The following is a 19,936-nucleotide window of genomic DNA, read 5'->3' as shown; positions in this document are numbered from 1 at the left end:
ATTTCTGTGGAAGCTCAGTATTATTGTTAAAAGATGTTTTATCATTGGGCCCCTGTCAGTAATTCATCTGAATGCCAAGGACCCGCCATTAACATAAATCACACCATCCCGTTAATCTGTTTGCTAGACTTGTTTTATTGAAGGTGCAAGATCTGAGATTGGGAGCATTTCTATTGCCTCTCAACAGCTCTCATCATGTCGATGGCGAGCCAGTGGCTCATAGCTAACAGTGCTAACAGTGCTAACAGTGCTAATAGTGCAAACTAAGTGAATGTGCTGAAAGAGCTAACAGTGTTTACCTGAGAGGGAACCGGAGGGTGGGTGCCACACTTCCGTGTCGAGAAGGCATTATTATCTGTAACCGCCGTATGACAGCAGTGCAGAGCGGTGTCCGTGAGCTAACCAGTCGGGCACGATCACATGCACTAACATACACTAAAATCACGCACGGTCAACAAAGCGAGGATCAGCTTGGATAGCAACACACACAGCTATATTAAATATTATATTACATGTTCAGAGTCCTGAATACAGCTCTTTTAAAGAAAGTGGTGTCAATTTGAAGTTGTGAGTGAGTGTAAGAGGGCAGGTCTGCAGGGCAGTGGTTGGTTGAGATTAGGCCACAACACCGAAAAGGCTCGATGGTTTGTTCCAGTAGATCAGAACCAACCCCCTCTTTACATGCACCCACACACTCAACACAACTCTCTGTAGCAAGATACATTTGCTTCTTTCTGTAACATCAACAAGCAGCTAACATCGTCATCATTTCTATCCTTTCAAACGTTTCCATCCAATACTAAAATGTCGCATGGAATCTCTTAGCTACACAGCAAAGATCCTTAAAACACAAAGACAGAAAGATCACTGTCCTATTTAGATTTCTCTCTTTTTCACTAAACATCTAAAAATGTTATAATGTCTGCACCAGGAAGAGGCAGATTTAATCATGTATTAATTTCCAGCATCCTTAAATTGGAGAGTAAAGGCAAAATGGCTAGACTGAAGCTCTGCAGACTTCTGTTCTATTTTTACTGTCACAGCACTTCACTTGTGTTTTTACTGATTCTCCTGACCCACAAAAAAAACTAAGGAAAGAGAGAGAGGGAGAAAAAGAGAGAGGGGAAAGCCCTTATTTCACAGTCCACTGTGGTTCGCTCCGCCCAGTCCTACACACAAACACCACAAACACACCACACACACCTCCCATCTGTCCTCACTAGGGGGTGATGACTCACACTCACAGCCTGTTTTACGTAATCAGAGCAGACCGCAGTCAGCCACCAGGGGGCAGCAGACCACACAGGTATCCTCTCACAGCAGCAGTCCAAGAATAGCAACAACCTGAGGAGAGAGTGTTGGTTTTATAACCTAATTGGCTATTGTGAGCCTACATTTTCAACAGTTTTCCATGAACTCATACACCTGTGGGAGGAAACAGTGAACTGACAAGTGTGTCTACTTTTCACAAACAATGTACAATACAGCAACCACAGCCTGCAACTATTTTCCATGCTGTGAAATATGTTCCAGCATAGACTTTTTCTTGCATAACTTGACATGTTGTGATAGTGGAGAACAAAGATGACAGAGCCTGGTGATGGTGTTAAAGAGTGCAGTAGGGTAGGAGGTGTGCATGCTCACATTTTGGGAGAGTAGTGGGACAAGTCCCTTGGCATTTCCTGTTGTCATTCAGACGGAAAGAAAACCTGACTGAAACAGGATGACACTGTCATGGCCGAGCTTACCGGGCACAGGGGGCCACGGAAATGACCACACTCAAAGAGACACAAAATTACCACAAAGAAATGTAAAATGACTACAAAGAGATTCAAAACCCAAACACACTTAAAACAACCTCAGAGACTCAAAATGATAAAAAAAAAAAATTACAACAAGGATACGTAAAACGACTACAAAGAAATGCAAAACGACTTATAGGAGAATCCTAAAATGACCACAAAAACACAAAAATAATTGCAAAAATATGCAGAACCACAAAGAGAATCTAAACGACTACAAAGAGGCACACAATGACTAAAAAGAGAGACAACATGACTACAAAACACCGAAAACAACGAGGAGACACACCACAACATAAAATAGACACAAAATGACTCAAATGTACACAACACGACTAATTATAAATGAAAGACAACCAGACAGAGACAAAACGTGTGTAGTCATGTTGTGTGTGTGCTTCAGTCTGGGTGTCTAGTTACTATATAGAAGTGGTAAAGCATTTAAAATGTGTGCATTTGTGTTGTAGCTCTGTGTTTGTATCTATGTCTGTATGTCTGCATTTGAGAGCATATGTTTGAGAGTAGCATTGCCCACACAGACGAGTGGGAGGAGTGTTTGGGGTGCCAGAGGGGAGTGCAGTAGTGGCAGGGCCTCATTTTTTTTGGCACCTTTATAGAGTGTAATCTAATTTCTGGGCAAGCCATGCCCTGTAGGCCGCAGTGGGGGATGGCGTGGGACCGGAAGCAGATCAACGAAGGCCCATGCGGGGCCAGAGGGCACCGACCACTCCAGTACAATAGAACAAACATGGTGGACAGGAAAGACACCTTTCTATGTCATATAAATCCTCTCCTGGTCCTCAATTCGTGACATGCAGCCATGATCTGCTCCCCAGGTCCAACACTTTGATCTTCTCCTATTGCATTTCAAAAAGCTCTCGATGCCTCGCCCCTCCACTACAACACAATGCAGGTATTATATTTATGAATGAAAGAGCGCGGTGGAGTGTCATTTCCCTCCGCCCACAGCCCCCTCGGATTAGTTAATTAACGGAAAGAGCGGACAGTGGAATCTGTAGGACGTAAAAAGGCTGCACAACACAAAGAAGCCGGTTGGTTAGTGAGGGCATGAGGCGTGAAATGGCTCTCGCTTGGTTATTTGCATACGGTTTATATACTGTTACAAAACAAGGTTCACACAAAATGTGTTACAAATAATGTTAAAAACTATGGTTTTCTATCGAAACATTAAGAAATAAAGAACAAACTGTTATGTAGAAATAGAGAAGAGTGTACTAATTCATCTCTGTATGTAGAGAATTCTGTTTATATAAAACTCTCTGAACGTGTACTTTTTATATAAGAAACTTAAACTATTTGCTATTTCACATTTTGTCATGAAAGAATCTTGGACTTGATCTCCAAGCAGGGCTACGTAGGTGCCAAGACAGTAGATCAGCCACATATTTTTTATTTAATGTACTTTTTTAAAATCTAATATTGTGAACCATAGCACATATATTTCTAGACCATAGCTTGTTCATTTTAAACAGTTACATTGTGAGCCCACATATTTATTAATTTTAATAAATATTGAAGAAAATATATTTTATTTTATTCTATGTATTTGTTTATTGTCTATACAGCAAAGTTCCTTGTATGTGTAAACTTACAAATAAACTACAAGCTACGACAGACTGACTACACACGCCACACCTCCACCAACCTCTGAGTAAAACAAAGTAATGGATAAATGTTTAATAATAGGAATAATAACTTCATCTACTGAAAAATAAATATGAGAGTAGAATGTACAGCTGACTGAGTGAGGCTCATGGGAATGTCATTAGTTTTACAGGCATTTTGGTTACAAATTAAATCTTTGACCAGATGATGGTGCTAGATTTAAAGTCAGGGGATCACCAAAGTCACTAGGTTTCATCCTCTGGGGACCACGAATGGGGGTACCAGATTTCATAGCGATCCATTTAATATAATGCACGATAGATAACGGCAAGAGAACAATTATTTGTTTTATCCTGTTTGAATAATGCCATGAATTTCATATGATGTTTGCGTCATTTTAAAAGAGCAAACAAACAAACAAAATGTCCTGTGCGGGACACTGGAAAGGGGAGGGACTTGGCTCTATAGTTGTTGGTATTTCAGTCTTGACCAAAATTGGTGGAACAACAAACCAACAGCACCAGCATCGCAAAAAAAAAAGCAAACATTTAAACTTACTTAGACTCAAATGTTTGACTGTCTAACAGGATGAATATTTTTCCAGACATAGTATCTTTTTTTTTCATTTTCTATTATTCTGATCTGAAATAAATCCTGTGGGATTTTTGTATTTCTAATATGAGCATCTGTCAGACCAGACGTGACCTCCACACATCACACAGGAGCTGATGTGTGATGTGCTCCATACATTCTCCCCCTCTAACACAACACAAGTCATTTCTTGTTAGCTCTGGAAATAATTAGCTTAGAAGTCTGGTCCAATTACAGGTTCAATAGCTGGGCACGTTCATTACGTCGGGTCTGTCTAATCTCCTGTGAACACGCTGGGAATTTAGTGCAGTGAGCAGGTTATTGGGTCACATGTCAGTGATCAACAACAATGTAATTACAGATATGGCTGAGCTGGTGTGTGAGAGGATGATAGCATGGACTCTGCTAGAAGCCCTCAAAAATATCTTAGCCTAACTTAAAACAAGCAAAACTTAAACTGAGATACTGGATTACATTAGAGCCTTGGGTAGATTTATATAACGCTTTAAGCTAGACCATCTCTACCTTCAATTTCTTTACTCGTTGCGTAAATGTGGTTACCAAGAAACGACAATGTGTTGCTATGGGTGTGTGGGTGTACAGCGGCAAAAGGGACCGATGCTGAAAAGACATTCAGCCCTGAGAAAAATAGTTCAAATAGGCTGAACTGAAATTGAAAGGTATGTGAACAGCAAGCAGCAGCAGCTGAAGAGGAATCTTGTAAATCACAAACACACAAACTGACTGACAGAGATATTCATGCTGTGGCTTTTTAGCTGAAGATAAGAAAGAAGTGGTGGAACAAGTATTCAGATACGTTACTTTAAAGTACCAGTGACTTCACATTATTTCATATTGTAACGTTTTTACTGGAGTTGCAGAATATAAAAGTTTACTTAAAAGAGGTCTAATGGGAAGTTGTGTCGACCCCAAACATAACTTACGTAAAAATGACTTTTTGGCAAACAAAGGAAATATATTTTTGTTTAGAAATAGCCAATATAACATTACAAAATTCCCCATTTGGTGTAATATCCCTACTGTATTGTTATTTCTATGTTTAGTAACCTTTGTCAGATTAATCTGTAACATTATATTACATATTTTATAACCTGATGAGATGGTTTGTCTGTAAAATTGTTATCTGCAAAGTAGTTGTTTGATAAATGTAGTGGAGTAAACCATACTTTCTTTTGAAATAGAGTACAAAAGTATATTGACTTAGTTGGACCCCTCACATCTGCCCAATAACTATTTACAACTATTTCTACAATAGATAAAACATCTTTCTAGTAAAAAAAACAACAACAACAAGGCTCTAATACACACAACAATCATGCTTCTCCCACAATATTTCCAAACCGGATTTTTATAGGCATTTCTAATTTAGGGTTTTATTAACAAACCAATATGACAACAGGTCATAGCTTCCAGCTTGTTGGCACACATACAGGTCTTCAATTCAATTTAACTACTAAATAAACAAGCCACCAGCTGACAAGTAATTGACCCGATTTATTCATGAATCAGGAGATTCCTCGAGACAGTGGGCCACATAGACAGTAATGGTAGGGGAGTCAGGTGATCTGTATCATAACGCCGGGTTAATGGAGATGTATTTTGAGCGAGGACAGCGAGAGAAAAGAGGAAAAATTGACAGAGTCTCGGAAAAGAACACGGGACAAATCTGGTTTATTGGCTGAACTGAAGCCCATTTAGCACATCTGTTCCTACCTCGCTCTCATCAACCCACTCTCTGCTTTTGCTACGCAACACCTCGTTTCATCTGCTCAACTTGAACATATGCCTTGATGGTACACATTGGAATTAAGCTAATACCAAATGTCAAATGTATCCAGATAGCAGGTCTGCGCTCTTTAGTCTTTGTTCTGTGCTCTTTGACCTTCTATCTGAAATCGAGGCTGAGAGATAATCGAGGGGAGCGAGACGCACACGGAGAAGAACGGAGGAGAGAAAAGGTAGAGAGGGAGTTTCGATGAAAGATCTGCTGCTAGGAGGTCTCTCATGATGTAACACATCTACATCACGTCACCATGGCAACCCCGCATCAGCACCAACTCACTGTGGGGAGAAAGATTTAGTGTCTGTGCTGGTATGTTACAGTAAAGTCTCTGTATGGGTCCACAATCTAAATAAATACATTGGGGTACAAATGACCAGTTCATAGAAATACACATTGTATATAAGAATGTATGATTAGGAATATTAAATGTGTACTTGCTAAATGCCACAATAGTTTTTCTTGTATTCAAATTGAAGAGTGATGAAGAGTTTTACCTTAAACACTTCATCTTAACCTTGAGCACAGACACACATTCAATCTCATGCAGATTAATAAAGCCTTTCATGCGAACTCCGTCCTCCATAGAAATATCTCGGCTATTTACCGAGTTATTGTCACCGTGTTCTCCTGTGAGTCTAAGTATAATCCGAGGGACCTTGGGGAGACAGAGAACTCCGAACACTGAAGACTAAAAAGCTCTAGTGAAAACTTCTGCCCCCTGTTCTGTGCCATGGCTGCTAAAAATAAACAGGATATTGAAAAGCGTAGAGAGAAGGCACAAGGCTACTGGCTCACAAAGCCACACCGATGGAAGGAGGCAGCGAGTGATGGATAGAGGCGGGAGGTGAGGAGCAGGGGAGTGGGTGGAGCTGTGTGCGTGGGTGTTTGTATGCTTCATAATCACAGATTGTGTCTGTCGATCTGTCAGGCTTTGAATCCGACAAAGTCACATGTAGTCAGAAGGAGCTGGTGTGTGAGCTGAGCAGCAGATAACATGCATGTTCAAACATGGAGCAAGTCAAAAAGGTTGGGATCCACTAAACCAGAGTTACAAATTCACTTGACCCGAATGTTTCCAGAGTGTGGGAAGAGCCTCCACAGGACCACCTGCGGCTGAAGCATACATTGTTTATTTTTTATTTCTCAGTCCCAAACAGGTCCTGTCATCATAATGCTGGTCTCCCTCAAGACATTCTGGAGAAAGACAGAAATGTTGGGGCATAACAACTTCACTTATAGAGCATTTTTCTTAATATGGAGGCCTAAGACGTGTGTGTAAACACAATGAGTACAGTTTATTTTCCATATGAATCCATTCTCATCATTTCTACAAAAACAAATCCTAAATTCGATAATGTGGATTCTTCATTCATGTATTGCAATCTCCATTTTAAAACTGATTTATTTGTTAATTTATGTAACAGGAGCGATCCAGATTAACAGTCACATAGGCAGATGTAATGTATATGAGATGTTTATGGTATACGAGAGTCAAGCTGAAACTAATTTACAGCCCCCTCACCGTGCTTAGCCTTTTAAATTGAGTAGGAAAACAACCGAACAGTCTTTATGTGTGTATGCATTGTACATTGCTGTATTCATTTACATAATGCAAGTGTGTTTATGTAAGTATATGTGTGAGGTTTTGAGCTACATGTATTGTACACCATAATCAATCTCCTTCTAGCTTGTTTATTAGTGTATGATGATTTGAATGGACCGGGCGATATATCAATATTGCTATCGTTATATGAGATGAGATATCTTCTTAGATTTGGGATATCGTAAAAATGCGTAAGTGTTGTCTTTTCGTGAAACCCTAAAATATGTTCACAACAAAAATATTGAGATATTTGTCAAAGAATATTGTCATATTTGATTTTCGCCCAGCCCAAATATTCTGATATAACACGCTAATGTCCATCTTTCTGCTTTGCAGTAAAGATCCCCTCTACGTCCCTAAATTTCTATCTCTTTCTTCGTCAACGCTCCTCTTTACTCCAGATTCTCTCTCTCTCGCTCTCTCTCTGATGCAGGAGTGGGAGGTGTTGCTAGGCAACAGATTAGCTCCTTCCTTTCAAGGAGCAGAGCGCAGACCTTGACTCTCTTGGTGTAAAAATAAACAGAAAAAGATGACAGTCTTAGAGGGAAAAGGACAAGTATCTTTCACCTGTGGCATGAGATCTACATGAGATCCCCCCATCCGCTGCACTCTTCACCCTGAGGCGGTCCAGAAGTAATTCACTTATATAAAGCCCCATTTACATTTAAGACAAACACAATCTATCCCTCATCGTCAGCAAATGTGTTGACATTTCATCTGAAATAAACTTTCATAAGTCATAGCATGATGGAGCTGCTGCAGAGCCTGATGATCCATCCGCTCTGTTCCCTGTGATGTGATGACTAAGGTTGTGGAGGAACATGCTGCTCGTCCCTCATCCGTGGCTCCAGTCTATGCCAACGGCCATAGCTGTGAAAGTCACACCTGTTGGCGACTGTATGTGTGTGTGTGTGTGTGTGTGTGTGTGTGTGTGTGTGTGTGTGGAGAACATAGTGACAGAGTGTAAGTGTTGGTGAATGAGTGTGTAATCATGTAAAAACTAAGTATATGAGTGAGAGGAGGCCAGTGAGAGGTTGAATTCTAGAGGTTGATCAAGGTAACCTGACTGACCAATTTAATGTGGATAACAGACCCAGAGCGTACATTTGTGAGAAATAAGGCAAGTGAGTGAGTACACATCTGTGTGAATAGGTGAAGATATGAGTGAGTGAGCAAATAATTGTGTGTCTGAGCGAGTTAGTGAACAAGGGAGTGAGACAATGGATGACTCAGTGAGTGAATGAGTGAGTGCTTGGCTTAATGTGCCTGGATGAGCGATTGTGCTTAAGAGGGTTATAAGACTAAATGAGCCTCCGTATGAATATTGAGGCAAACAGGAGTTTCTTGCACAAAGACGGCCCACTAATTGGATTCATTTGAGTCCATTTGCTGTCAGGGAGACGAGGTACTCATGCCTCCGACCCCTCGCTCTTTACCCATCCGCCTCTCAACAGGCATGTTCATCTCTACCACCCACCTTTGATACCAACACAACCGTGTCTCACAATGGCAGGGATTATCATGACAACTGCAACAATGGCAGCGCTTGAGACAAGAGAGTGTGTGGGACACCGGGAGAGCTTAAGTACCTACGAGACTGCTGGGTGGGAAAAAAACAAACAACTTTGAGTGTTTTGGTTCTGGGAGCTCCTGCATAAGGATTTGTGCTATTTTTGCTCAGAGTAAGTCTGCCAGCTCTGTTTTTTTAAGGCAATCTCAGAAAACACAACAGCTCGAAGAAAGTGATGTGTGCTTAGTCACAAATCCAGTGCAAATGAGATTCACATGCAGAAGCAGACTCAGAGTTGTGCTCTATTCAAACAACAGGGAACCAGTATACTTAATACTGAAAAACATTGATCTGCTTCATAATGCTAACATTACTTATCAGGTTAGAATGGGATTCATGCTGCTGTGTTGTTCAATTAATGAATGTCCATCATAAGGTATGAATTGAATACATTCATAAACAAACAGTTTTATGTATTTGTGCAATTTTTATTTGGCCCTTTTACAGAATTGAAGTGAGGAGATTAGTGGCTGCAGTTGAATCACAGCTAAATTAAAATGATGCCTCAATATGAACCACCTATATTTTACAACAGCACATTAGTTTCCCTGGCGTCTAGATTAAAAGTCAAGGGGTCCTCAAAATTATTTATTTCATTATTTTATTTTACCGTTATTTATTCAGGATAATCCCATTGAGATTTTGAATCTATTTCACAGGGTAAAAGATGTCAGCGTAAAAGTTTCACCGCATAAAAACACATAAAACAGACACACAAAAACAGTAAAAAGTTTAAAACATTATAAAAACATTCACATTAAAGAGAAGACAATCAAATCAATCAAAGAATTTTCATTCCATGTGAGGGCAGTGCTAAAATTACCTTTAATAATGTTTTAAAAATATTGGATTAAAATGTCTCCATAGCTCTCATCAAGATGAGGGTCCAAAACCTTAAAAGCACTTTCACCAAAAATGGTGCAGTTTCAACAATGACAAACTGAGTTTTGTCGAGGAAGTTCATGTCTGTAGCCTCATTTCAATTCATCCTGAGGAAGAGCTGAATATCTGAACCAAATTTTACGGTAAACCAATAGTTGCTGAGAAACTATAAATGCCAAACTCATGGTGGCGCTAGAGGAAAAGTCATCAGATTCACAAAATGTTGTGTTGGTTGAGTCGTTGTTGAGATATTTCAGTCTGGACTAAAGTGGTGGAACGACGACTGACAGACAGACATGATATAACTTGACATTGATATCCCTCTAGAGCCACACTGGCCACATGGCCAACATTATTGACACACTATGTCCTTTCTTACATTTCCAACAGTTCAAACAAATCATCCATTGGTGTATCTGCTCACATCTTGAGAATTGTAATGCACTTTATTCTTGTTTACCTTAAGAAGCTACAGCACATATTAGCACATTAGTAGCACGAATATGAACTCATATCACTCTGGTTCCTGTCAAATTCAGGTTGAATATAAAATAATTGTAATTGCGTTGAAGGCACTCCACATATGAGCCTGGGCCTCGCAGGTCATAAGCATATCATACTTTTATCAATATATATCAACAAAAGTAGTATTTATGTACTTATTTAATAGCATGTAACTCCACACTAGTAATATATCCAGTATGTTTATTTCAAATACTGCATAAAGGTAACAACTAAAAGGGACAAAAAGGTGCCAAATAAATTAAAAAAAGGTTACCAAAAAAATAAAAATAAAGAATAAATGGCCGCCCCTTCTTAACTCCACGCATCTCATGTTAAAATCTCTTGGACAAAATGAACCAACAACAAAGCATAAAGGAACATACAGATGAAGATGATGACTGGGACACATACATTGCAAAACTGGGTTTGTTTCCCCTCTGGCACTGCATGTGCTTCCTTGTGTCCAAGATCCAAATGATTCATATCAAGGTAAGGGTTAAGCCATTGAGCTTTGGTCATCAAGTGTGGAGATTTCCTACATTGAGTGAACCATTTTTGGCAGCTTTAGTGCCCGCTAAGAAAATATGTCTTTTCCAAGATGATAATTTAAGAGCAGAGACATCATTTGAGAGCAACACAGTGGGACAACAACACTCAGCACAAATGAAAGAGGTAATGAATATGTGGTTTAATAAATGACACAAATCACAAACAATGATATGGCCCTTAAAGTATGAACAGAAATACAATCTAAATAATTAATTGAATTTGTGGTTGATGGTGACAGACTACAAGGTCAAACACGAGATGAAAGTATTTTAGAGGCCAGTCCTTTATTGTTTTCTGTCATTAATTACTCTAATGATGGCAATATGAGACAACACCACATACTTACTTATTGCTAGTTGATGCAGCAGACTCAACTGAAACCAGAATGCTGGAATAGTTATGCTGCTGTTGACACCAAGATGCAGAGGACCATATTTGACGCTGCTTGTGGAGAGTAATTTGTTTCCTTGTGGCCACTGAAGAAAAGAAAACTTGAAGATTTGGTGAAGGGTCGATGGTTTTTGAGAAGAGAGAACTCAGGGGGATGACGGCTATAGTGCAGTCTGAGGCAGCTGCTGAGGAAAATGTCAACAACCTTAGAGTGGTTTACTGCTTTACTGAATGGGAAGAGAAGTGGGTCCAGATAATAAACAACGCCTTTCACAAGTATAAAATTAAATCCAACGTCATTACTAATAAAACGTGGAATGAGGCCGTATAAATAAGGAGAGACTGTCACAACTGCAGCATATGTGGACTTGAACTGGTAAGACAAAAACCTCTCATTAAAGAAAATCGATTGAAAATCAAATGAACCTAAGAAAATGTCTGCAAGGCAATGAGAGACACAGACTGTAACATGCAAGGAAACAAGTGTGTGAAATGTGAGGAAAAAATCCTCACAACGAAGAATTTGAAACCAGACAATACTTGTTTTGTTAGAGAGAATAATTTAAGCAATGTATGGAATAGTTGCAATGTTTTGTTGACTGACTATCTGAATAATCAAGAGTTTCAGCTCTAATGTAGATTCAAGGTGATTTCTGAAGAAACATGTTCTATGCCCTCTATAAAAAACAAATCACTTTGTTTTCAAGTTTTAATTTAATGTCCAAATGTAACGGTTATTGCCAATACCGGTATAAAGCTACAACCCTACACCATCTGCATTTTTGTGGTTTTATTAATACAATTCTTTTTTTATCTATACTTTTTACTGCTGTGAAGTCAGAATGTACAATATCTAAACTCATGTCTCAAACGTGAACAATCACTGGGATTTTTGCAGTTTGGCATTAAGGACATCCTCACTCACCTTTGACACCTGAACACTTTTGTCTGCATCATGTCCAGAAGGAGGAATAACACCTGGATGATCTTTGACACCAAACTCATGCAACATCAAAGTTGCACCAGAACCAAAGGGCATGTCTCAACTTTAGTCCTTTCAGGGTTAAATAAAAAAAATCTGCACAACCTCTGTCCAATTATGTCTTCTGTGGGTGAACTGCTCTAATGAATGAGTGTGACGCTGCATCCAGAATAGCCAAAAGGACAATTGATGTCACTGTCATGACTATAGTCCCCACTCTACAACAGATTGTTGTGTGATGTATTTCTATCTGCTCTGGAGGCGCTGCTCACCCATGTGATTTGCAGCAGTGATGACAAACTCATATCCCTCATTTATACGACTTCAAGAGCTGCAGTGAAGCTTATTTAGACTAAAGGTGAGGCCTAGCGGTCATTTTTAGTGGCAATATAGTCAATCAAAGAGTACCTCTGGGCCAAATCTGCCATTATATCGAACAGGAACCAGTGATGGAAATACAACTAGAGGAAGCAGAGCCATCCAATATAAATATGAGACAAAAACAAACCTCAAAGGAGTATAAACACACACAGGAACTGAAACAATAAAGCTGAAACAAGAAGCTGGATGATTCATCAAAGAGCTATCTTCTGCATATTAAAAACTTTCAAAGAAGACAAACACTGGGACAAAGTCATATTTTTACTTAATTTATGTAATAAATCGCCCATGGAGAATAAACACAGAGACACATGTTTTCACACTTTGCATTGACTTACATTAATTCCCTGAAGACTTACCCAAATCGTAACCTATAACCACAACATGTCTTACCCACAAGAATCCCAAAGTCAAACATGGAATTTGCATTGTGTTCCTAAAAAGGAAAAGGAGTGTCTACAGATTAACAGATCTACAGTGTGTGCGTGTGTGCGTGTGTGTGTGCGTGCGTGTGTACGTGTATGTGTGTGTGTGTGTGTGTGTGTGTGTGTGTGTGTGTGTGTGTGTGTGTGTGTGTGTGTGTTTGTGAAGCACATACTCAGATCTATTTTGGGGGGCTAAAAGTGAAATCTCCTCATCTATAAATAGGACGTTTGGAGCGGGATGCGGGGGCGCGCCTCAGTCCTTGTGTCGGTCACCGGTGAGACCTATTTTTAGAAACAACCTCACGTGAGACTGGCGACTGGTTTGCAGGTTGCTGTTTGCGCGCGCCACAAATTATTCATGAATTTCATTCATCAAAATGACTTCACTTTTCATTGAGCTTTTTGAAGATCGTCCTTGGAAGTTTTAAACAGAGACGCAACAAAGCGCCTTACGCATCAACGTCATTTGTTTAGCCGTTAAAGGAGTGAACTAATAATAAGCTGGTTGCTGGTGTTTGATGGTCCAAGCTGATATTTGAGCGTCATATACTGGTGTGTGTGGTCTGTGCTGTTTCTTTCAGTATGTGTGGCTGGTCATGCTCTGATTGTTTCATATAGTCCATGTTTTTATTGCATTTTATGTCAAAAGCACAAAATCGAAGGCAATTCCATTTATTGTTGATTCATTCTCGCCTGTTCATTGTAGTATCCGAATCTGAATAAATGCAGTCCATCTCAATGAAGATATCTCTGACATGCATCATACAGCGCACATACAATACAAACAAACATAGCATTTCACTGTATATTGAGAACACATTTTCCAATGCCAAAGATTGCCTAAGAAAAAAAGAAAAAGATGAGAATGTATTAAAGATACTGGAAATCCGCAGCCTTCATGTCTGACGAACTAAAACATATATGACAACACACACATCCTGTGTGTGTTCATGTATGCATCGCTGTTTTCAGCCGCTCAGGAATGATCTCCATTCATAAAAGGCGAAGGAGAAACGGAGCGATGTGATGTGAAACCGCCTCAGCATCCGTGTCTGCCTCCTGAAACATCAGCTCGGTGGTTGTTGTGTTCATCTCTGCATCATCAATCTACCATGTTTTAAATGTTAGCAGTGAATGTGGTCGGAGGGAAATGATATAATCGCAGCTAACTCGGGCAAACAGGCAGCGCCTGGTAGCCCATACCGCAAGTGCCAGACACATAAACACAAGAGACCTCGTTCGTATGCAACACAGTCTTTCCATCCTCCCTCCCTCCTTCGTTTGCACACCCCCCTCTCCTCCCCCAATACACCGGAGTCCGGTGACTCCGTTTACGTTTTACGGTTGCTCCACCCCTTACTCGGTTTTGTCCAAATCGGGCTTTTTGCGTCGCCGGAGCTCCCGATTTCAGCCCGACGTCATCACCGAGTAAGAGGGTAGCGCTGACGTCGAGGAAGAGTCACCGAGAGGAGCGGGCACGGGGGAGGGAGGGGGAGAGTTTCACCATTGCTTCCACTGATACGAGACACATCTATCCCCCTTCTCATCCACCCCCCTCCCTCCGTTTTACGTCGGTGTCGGTGCGTTGGGAGCCCCCTACTCCTGCGGAGTCCCAAGCTATATAAGTGACCGGCGAGCAGAGTCCCTCAACCAGATTTACGGGTTCCGGACTTCAGTGCGAGAGACGGCTACCGCCGATTCACCTGCACTCCGAGAGGGGGGACAGACACCCAGCAGCCGAGCTGGACGCTGTGGCGGACCTGCAGCAGACTGAGACGAGACAGGAGAAGGTTTTAAAACCTTTCTCTGGGAAACAAGCTGAGATGAAGCTCCAATAACACACCTCACGAGCTTTTCCACTGTTACAACCTGTCTCTTAAATCACCTCGGAGACAGGACACCCCGACTCCAGCCGAGGCACCGCGTTAACCGACACTCTGCTCCCAACTCTCCAACTCACATCTGGAGGAATTTCGATAGTGAACTATCGCAACAACCGGCCACGATGTACCGCTCAACCAAAGGAGCTTCCAAGGCTCGACGGGACCAGATCAACGCCGAGATCCGGGTCCTGAAGGACTTGTTGCCCGTATCCGAGGCAGATAAAGCGCGGCTCTCATACCTGCACATCATGTCACTTGCCTGCATGTACACCAGGAAATCCGTCTTCTTCACTCAAGGTAAGAATGAATTTACTCTGAATAAAACGACCTGTTGATGACTGTGCTGCATAGAAAGCCTGCAATCTCTCTCAGTGGTGGAATCAACAAGTGTTTTAGTGGCACTGCAGGCAATTGACTTGATGTAAGCCTCATTTTCAGATCAAATGTAGCGACGTGGGTCATTATTTAATCGCAAATAAATGATGTCGAAGCTCATAAAGGCGTTTTAGTAGCAGCTGGTCGCTGTCCGTGGTGCTGAAATGCTTCAGAACCATAAATCGAGCCGCGCCGCTGTCCAGGGTGCTGAAACACACTGCGGCCACTGTTTTCTTATTGCGGGGATCCGATATGTTGTGTTCATTCTTAATATGCTCAGGTATATTAACACATTTCTTAACACATTTGTGTCTCCTCTAGATGCAGGAACTAGTCTTGAAGAGAGCGTGAGCGTTCTGTCTTTCCAAGAACTGTCGGAGTTGATGCAGGCGCTGCCGGGGTTTCTGATGCTGCTGAGTGGGGAAGGGAAGCTGCTGTACCTGTCAGACAGCGTCTCCGAGCACCTCGGACACTCCATGGTGAGTCTACACGGAACCGATTCATTGGTAGTTTAACATGAATATTCAAGCTCTACCTTGGATTTCATAAATAACATTTCTGTTGGTAATTTTTCTCCCAGGTGGATCTTGTGGCACAGGGGGACAGTGTGTATGATATCATCGACGCCTCAGACCACTTCATCATGAGGAACAACCTGTCAACCTCCACGTCACTTGAGATGGGTAAGACAAACATTAAATTCACAAGTTAGAATTTTTTTTCTTCCACCTTATGCGGACTGATATGCGAAATATCATTTTTATTAATAAACCTCCTCTCATCTTCTCCTGCACAGACCGTCTCTTCCGCTGTCATTTCAACACCTCCAAGTCTGTGCGGAGGCAGAGTGCTGGGAACAAGCTGGTTCTGATCCGAGCTCGCTGCCTCGCTCCCCTCGCCGCCTCCCCTGTCACTGGGTCCTACTGGACATCCAACCCCGTCTGGGTGTGTTTCTGCTCCCCTCTGGAGCCCCACCCGTCTCGCTCCGGCCCCGGGGAAGAAAGGGAGTCAACCTCCACCCCTCCCCTAGCTGAGACCAACTTGTTCCTGGCCTGTTTCCACTCCCAGCATGGCCGGGACATGAGGCTGCAGACCGCCCAGGACAGGTGAGCTCACACAAATAACAGATCCTCACCTCCACCTGTTGCTTTAATATTTGCTGGTATATTAATCTGTTTATGAGATAACTTAATGGGTAAAAAATGTGTCCTCTAACACGTCACCACCCACTCTCTCCTACAGTGTGAGCGCCTATCTCGGCTTTGATGTGACAGCTTTACGCTCTTGCTCCTGGTACAGCCTCCTCCACCCACAGGATCTGTCACATGCCTCCGCTCAGCATCGCAGCCTATGTAAGTGTACTCTTCACACAAACCTACCAGTTACAACCATCCCTGCCCACACTATTACACACACATTGTGCCCACTGGCACATCCACGCAGTGAAGAACACTATGATGATTAATAGGCTTACAAACCGATGCCAACTTGTGCTGTGACTGTTGTTCAACAGTGAGAGAAGGAGGAGAGGGCAGAGCTGAAATGGTGGTGCGTGTGCAGACTCAAGACCAGTCGTGGGTTTGGCTCTACATGGTGCTTCAGCTGCAACCTGGAGAAAACCCCATAAGTAGCAACAACTACATCATCAGGTATTTACCGCTTTAAAAACAACAACAACAACAACACTCATCAATTAGGAGACAAGAACACTGATGAAAACGAGACAAAATCACAAACCATACTCACTGTTTCTCCTCCGTTTCTTCTTCTCTCTCAGTGAGTCTGAGGCCTGGTCAGTGCGTCAGCAGCTCAGCTCTGAGCAAACCCAGCTGACTCTGGTTCTGAGTGGTGGTGCCTCTCAGCAGGAGGGTCTGAGCCTCCAGTCTCCAGACACCCTGTCCAGTCCAGACCAGGTCTTCACCCCAGGCAGCAGCGGCCTGTCAGCCCAGTCCTTTGACTTCAGCACTGCTGGCTGCAGCGTGGGCTCCTCCGATGAACCTGGGAGCTCTGCTGCTGAGGCCATGCCGCTGGAGGGTGACCCTCGTTCCAGTATCTCCTCTCTGGAGGAAGAAAGCTTCTTTCAGCAGCATCCGGCTGAAAGACCCTCAGCTGCCTCCTCCCCAACTCCAGTCACTGTTGAAACAGTAGCAGACTTAGACTTTTTAACCCAGAACATTCTCCTGCCGCCGTCCTTCCAGCTCGACCCTCCGCTGCCATCTCTCCCCCTGCCTCTGCCCCCCCTCGCCCCTATCCCCACCTCGCAAGCTGAGCAGACCAAAGAGTTTGTGTGCACGCCACCCTACACTCCTCACGTTGTTGGGGCTAGCTTCCCGTTCGGCGAGCCCCTCTTTAGCTTCGACCCGTCTGGCACTACCACTCCACCTCCCTCTGCTACAACAGCCACCTCCACCACCTCAATGGCCCCTTCAGCTTCCTCCTCAGCCCCACCAACTACCGGCTCCAGCCCCTCCCCCCCTAACACCCTGTCCACCACCAAGCTCGCCCTCAAGCTAACTACTCCATCCACTGACTTCCTCTTCTCTGGCGAGCACGGCAGCGGCGCCCTTTATGAGAAACTTCCCCCCACACCCGACAGCCCCGGAGACGGCGACTGCACAGTGATGACCCTGCCCGAGGTTCGGGGTCCACTGTATGTAGATGTGCCGCTGGGGGCCCTCCAGTGTCCCCCTGAGGGCCTCCTCACCCCTGAGGCATCACCTGGTAAACAGCCCTGCCTCTCCTTCTTCTCCCTGGAGAGAGAGAGGGAGAAGGAAAGAGCAGAAATCTCCCTCTTAGCTCAGCACATCAGCTCACTTGCAGAGGGATTCTACCTGGATCCACTCTTGTCCAAACTCTCTCCTCCCTCTATGTCACCCTCATCCTCCCCTCCCTCCCCCTTCCTGTCTGCCGCCATAGAAACTGCGGATGTTGATTCTGTCCACATGTTTAGGGAGTTTTATCCCATTAAAGCATGGAGAGGTCTGGACATTCCCATGTTCTTCGATGATGATGACTCTCTGTTTGAAGAGAACATCCTAGAAAACCTCCTCCAAGACAACTTTGTTCCTCCTCAGTCCCCCAGCCTCTCCCCTCCCTCCCCCTCCCTCTCCCCTATGCCCAATCCCTCCAGCCCAATGTATCCTCAAACCCCAGTATGCTGGCGCCAACCCTCCCCGTTTGAGGGAGTGGGCCACTTCTGTAGCGTCCAATCGGCGCAATGTAACTCCATGGCTGGGTGCGGGGCGACTGCGGCTGCTGAGGCAATGGAGGAAGGGGAGGGGCCAGCGGAGGAAGCAATGGAGATTGAGGTGGTGTCATCTCCTGTGTCCTCTTGCTCCTCCATTCCAGCTTCCCCTCCCCTCATCCTCACTGCCTCCCCCAGCCCCGCCACCTCCACGCCCATCGCCTCGCCCATGCCCGCTGTATCTTGCAACCAGTCCCTCCTGGAGGAACTGGCTGTCCTGGAACCCATGTTTGGGGCAGGTGCCTCGATCACCCCTGGCTTAGGGCAACAACCTGAGTTGTATCAACTCCAATGTCATCCATCATCACAGTGCTTCCACAAAGGTAAGAATCTTTCTCTGTCTCCTTTTTTCATCTTAGTCTTGTTAAATGCTACAAAAACCTGTTTCTGAAAAATACACCACTAACGTCCTCTTTCCCTTTTTTTGTCTTTCAGATGGGAGTGGAAGTGTTCCTCCGTTCTAAAATAAGTCTGTGACTTACTTCATTAAGTATGGCATATTGTCATATTTTGTGGAGCCACTTTTACTGAAAAGTAAAAAATTATTAAGTGTATAAATATACATAATGTATATACAACTTAAGGACTTTAACTCCTACATGTCTCCTGAGAACAAAGATTGGCTTTATATTTTTGTTCAGTCATTAATCTGTATACTATTTACAACATTTACATGATGATTCGAGCACATGAACTCATAACTGACTGGGTTTTGAGTCCATGTGGTGTCTCTCAGCTTCTCTGTAACACGAGCTTCAGATATGATCAAACAGAGAAACTTCTCTGAACTTGTAAGCGCTGTTTAACTTCCAGATGCGCATTTGTATTCACTCGTAGTGAAAAATCGGTTGTGAACAAAAAGCTAAACAAATTTCTTGCTTATAGCACTTTTTGCCTGACAGGCAGCAACGCAAACCCAAACCTCAAATGGATTGGAAGTCAAATGTTTACAAATTGTTTACATCAATAGGATGCACTATAAGTACATCAAAATACGTTCTCGCTAAGAACTCTTTTATCCAATCTTCAGAGCCAATAGAGCTCTGATTTGATAGCACTTTTCCTCACAGCCCAAGAGGCGACATCAAAACTCATAAATAGTAATCAACTTTAAACCACATACTTTGAGCTTTGAGTTTGCGGCTTCGAACCTTTAACATTTCATATTTATATCTCCATCTACAATTTTGTGTATCAATGTGATGTGCAAACAAAAAGGAAAACATGTGAAGAGACCTGCATGTGAAGAACTCAAGGATGTCAAAGGTGTCCATTGCTTTACGAGATGCAACACCAAACAAGAAATTGTCTGGAAGTCTGGAAGC

At 42.8% G+C, this 19,936-nt stretch overlaps 1 protein-coding gene across 1 annotated transcript; it reads left to right on the top strand.

Moving 5' to 3' along the window:
* Positions 1-15,114: 15,114 nt before the first annotated feature.
* Positions 15,115-19,075, top strand: npas4a (neuronal PAS domain protein 4a; the record flags this gene model as incomplete). Its single annotated transcript, XM_079228716.1, has 8 exons — positions 15,115-15,289; positions 15,689-15,846; positions 15,948-16,050; positions 16,164-16,473; positions 16,610-16,719; positions 16,881-17,016; positions 17,145-18,934; positions 19,047-19,075. The coding sequence occupies 8 exons, from the start codon at positions 15,115-15,117 to the stop codon at positions 19,073-19,075; spliced, it is 2,811 nt and encodes a 936-aa protein (XP_079084842.1).
* Between the last annotated feature and the right edge of the window lie 861 nt (positions 19,076-19,936).

The sequence above is a fragment of the Taurulus bubalis genome (genome assembly GCF_910589615.1).
Source record: "Taurulus bubalis genome assembly, chromosome: 13".
Classification (NCBI taxonomy): Eukaryota; Metazoa; Chordata; class Actinopteri; order Perciformes; family Cottidae; genus Taurulus; species Taurulus bubalis.
The sequence above is the reverse complement of the archived record's forward strand: the minus strand, read 5'-3'. Positions and strand labels throughout refer to the sequence as shown.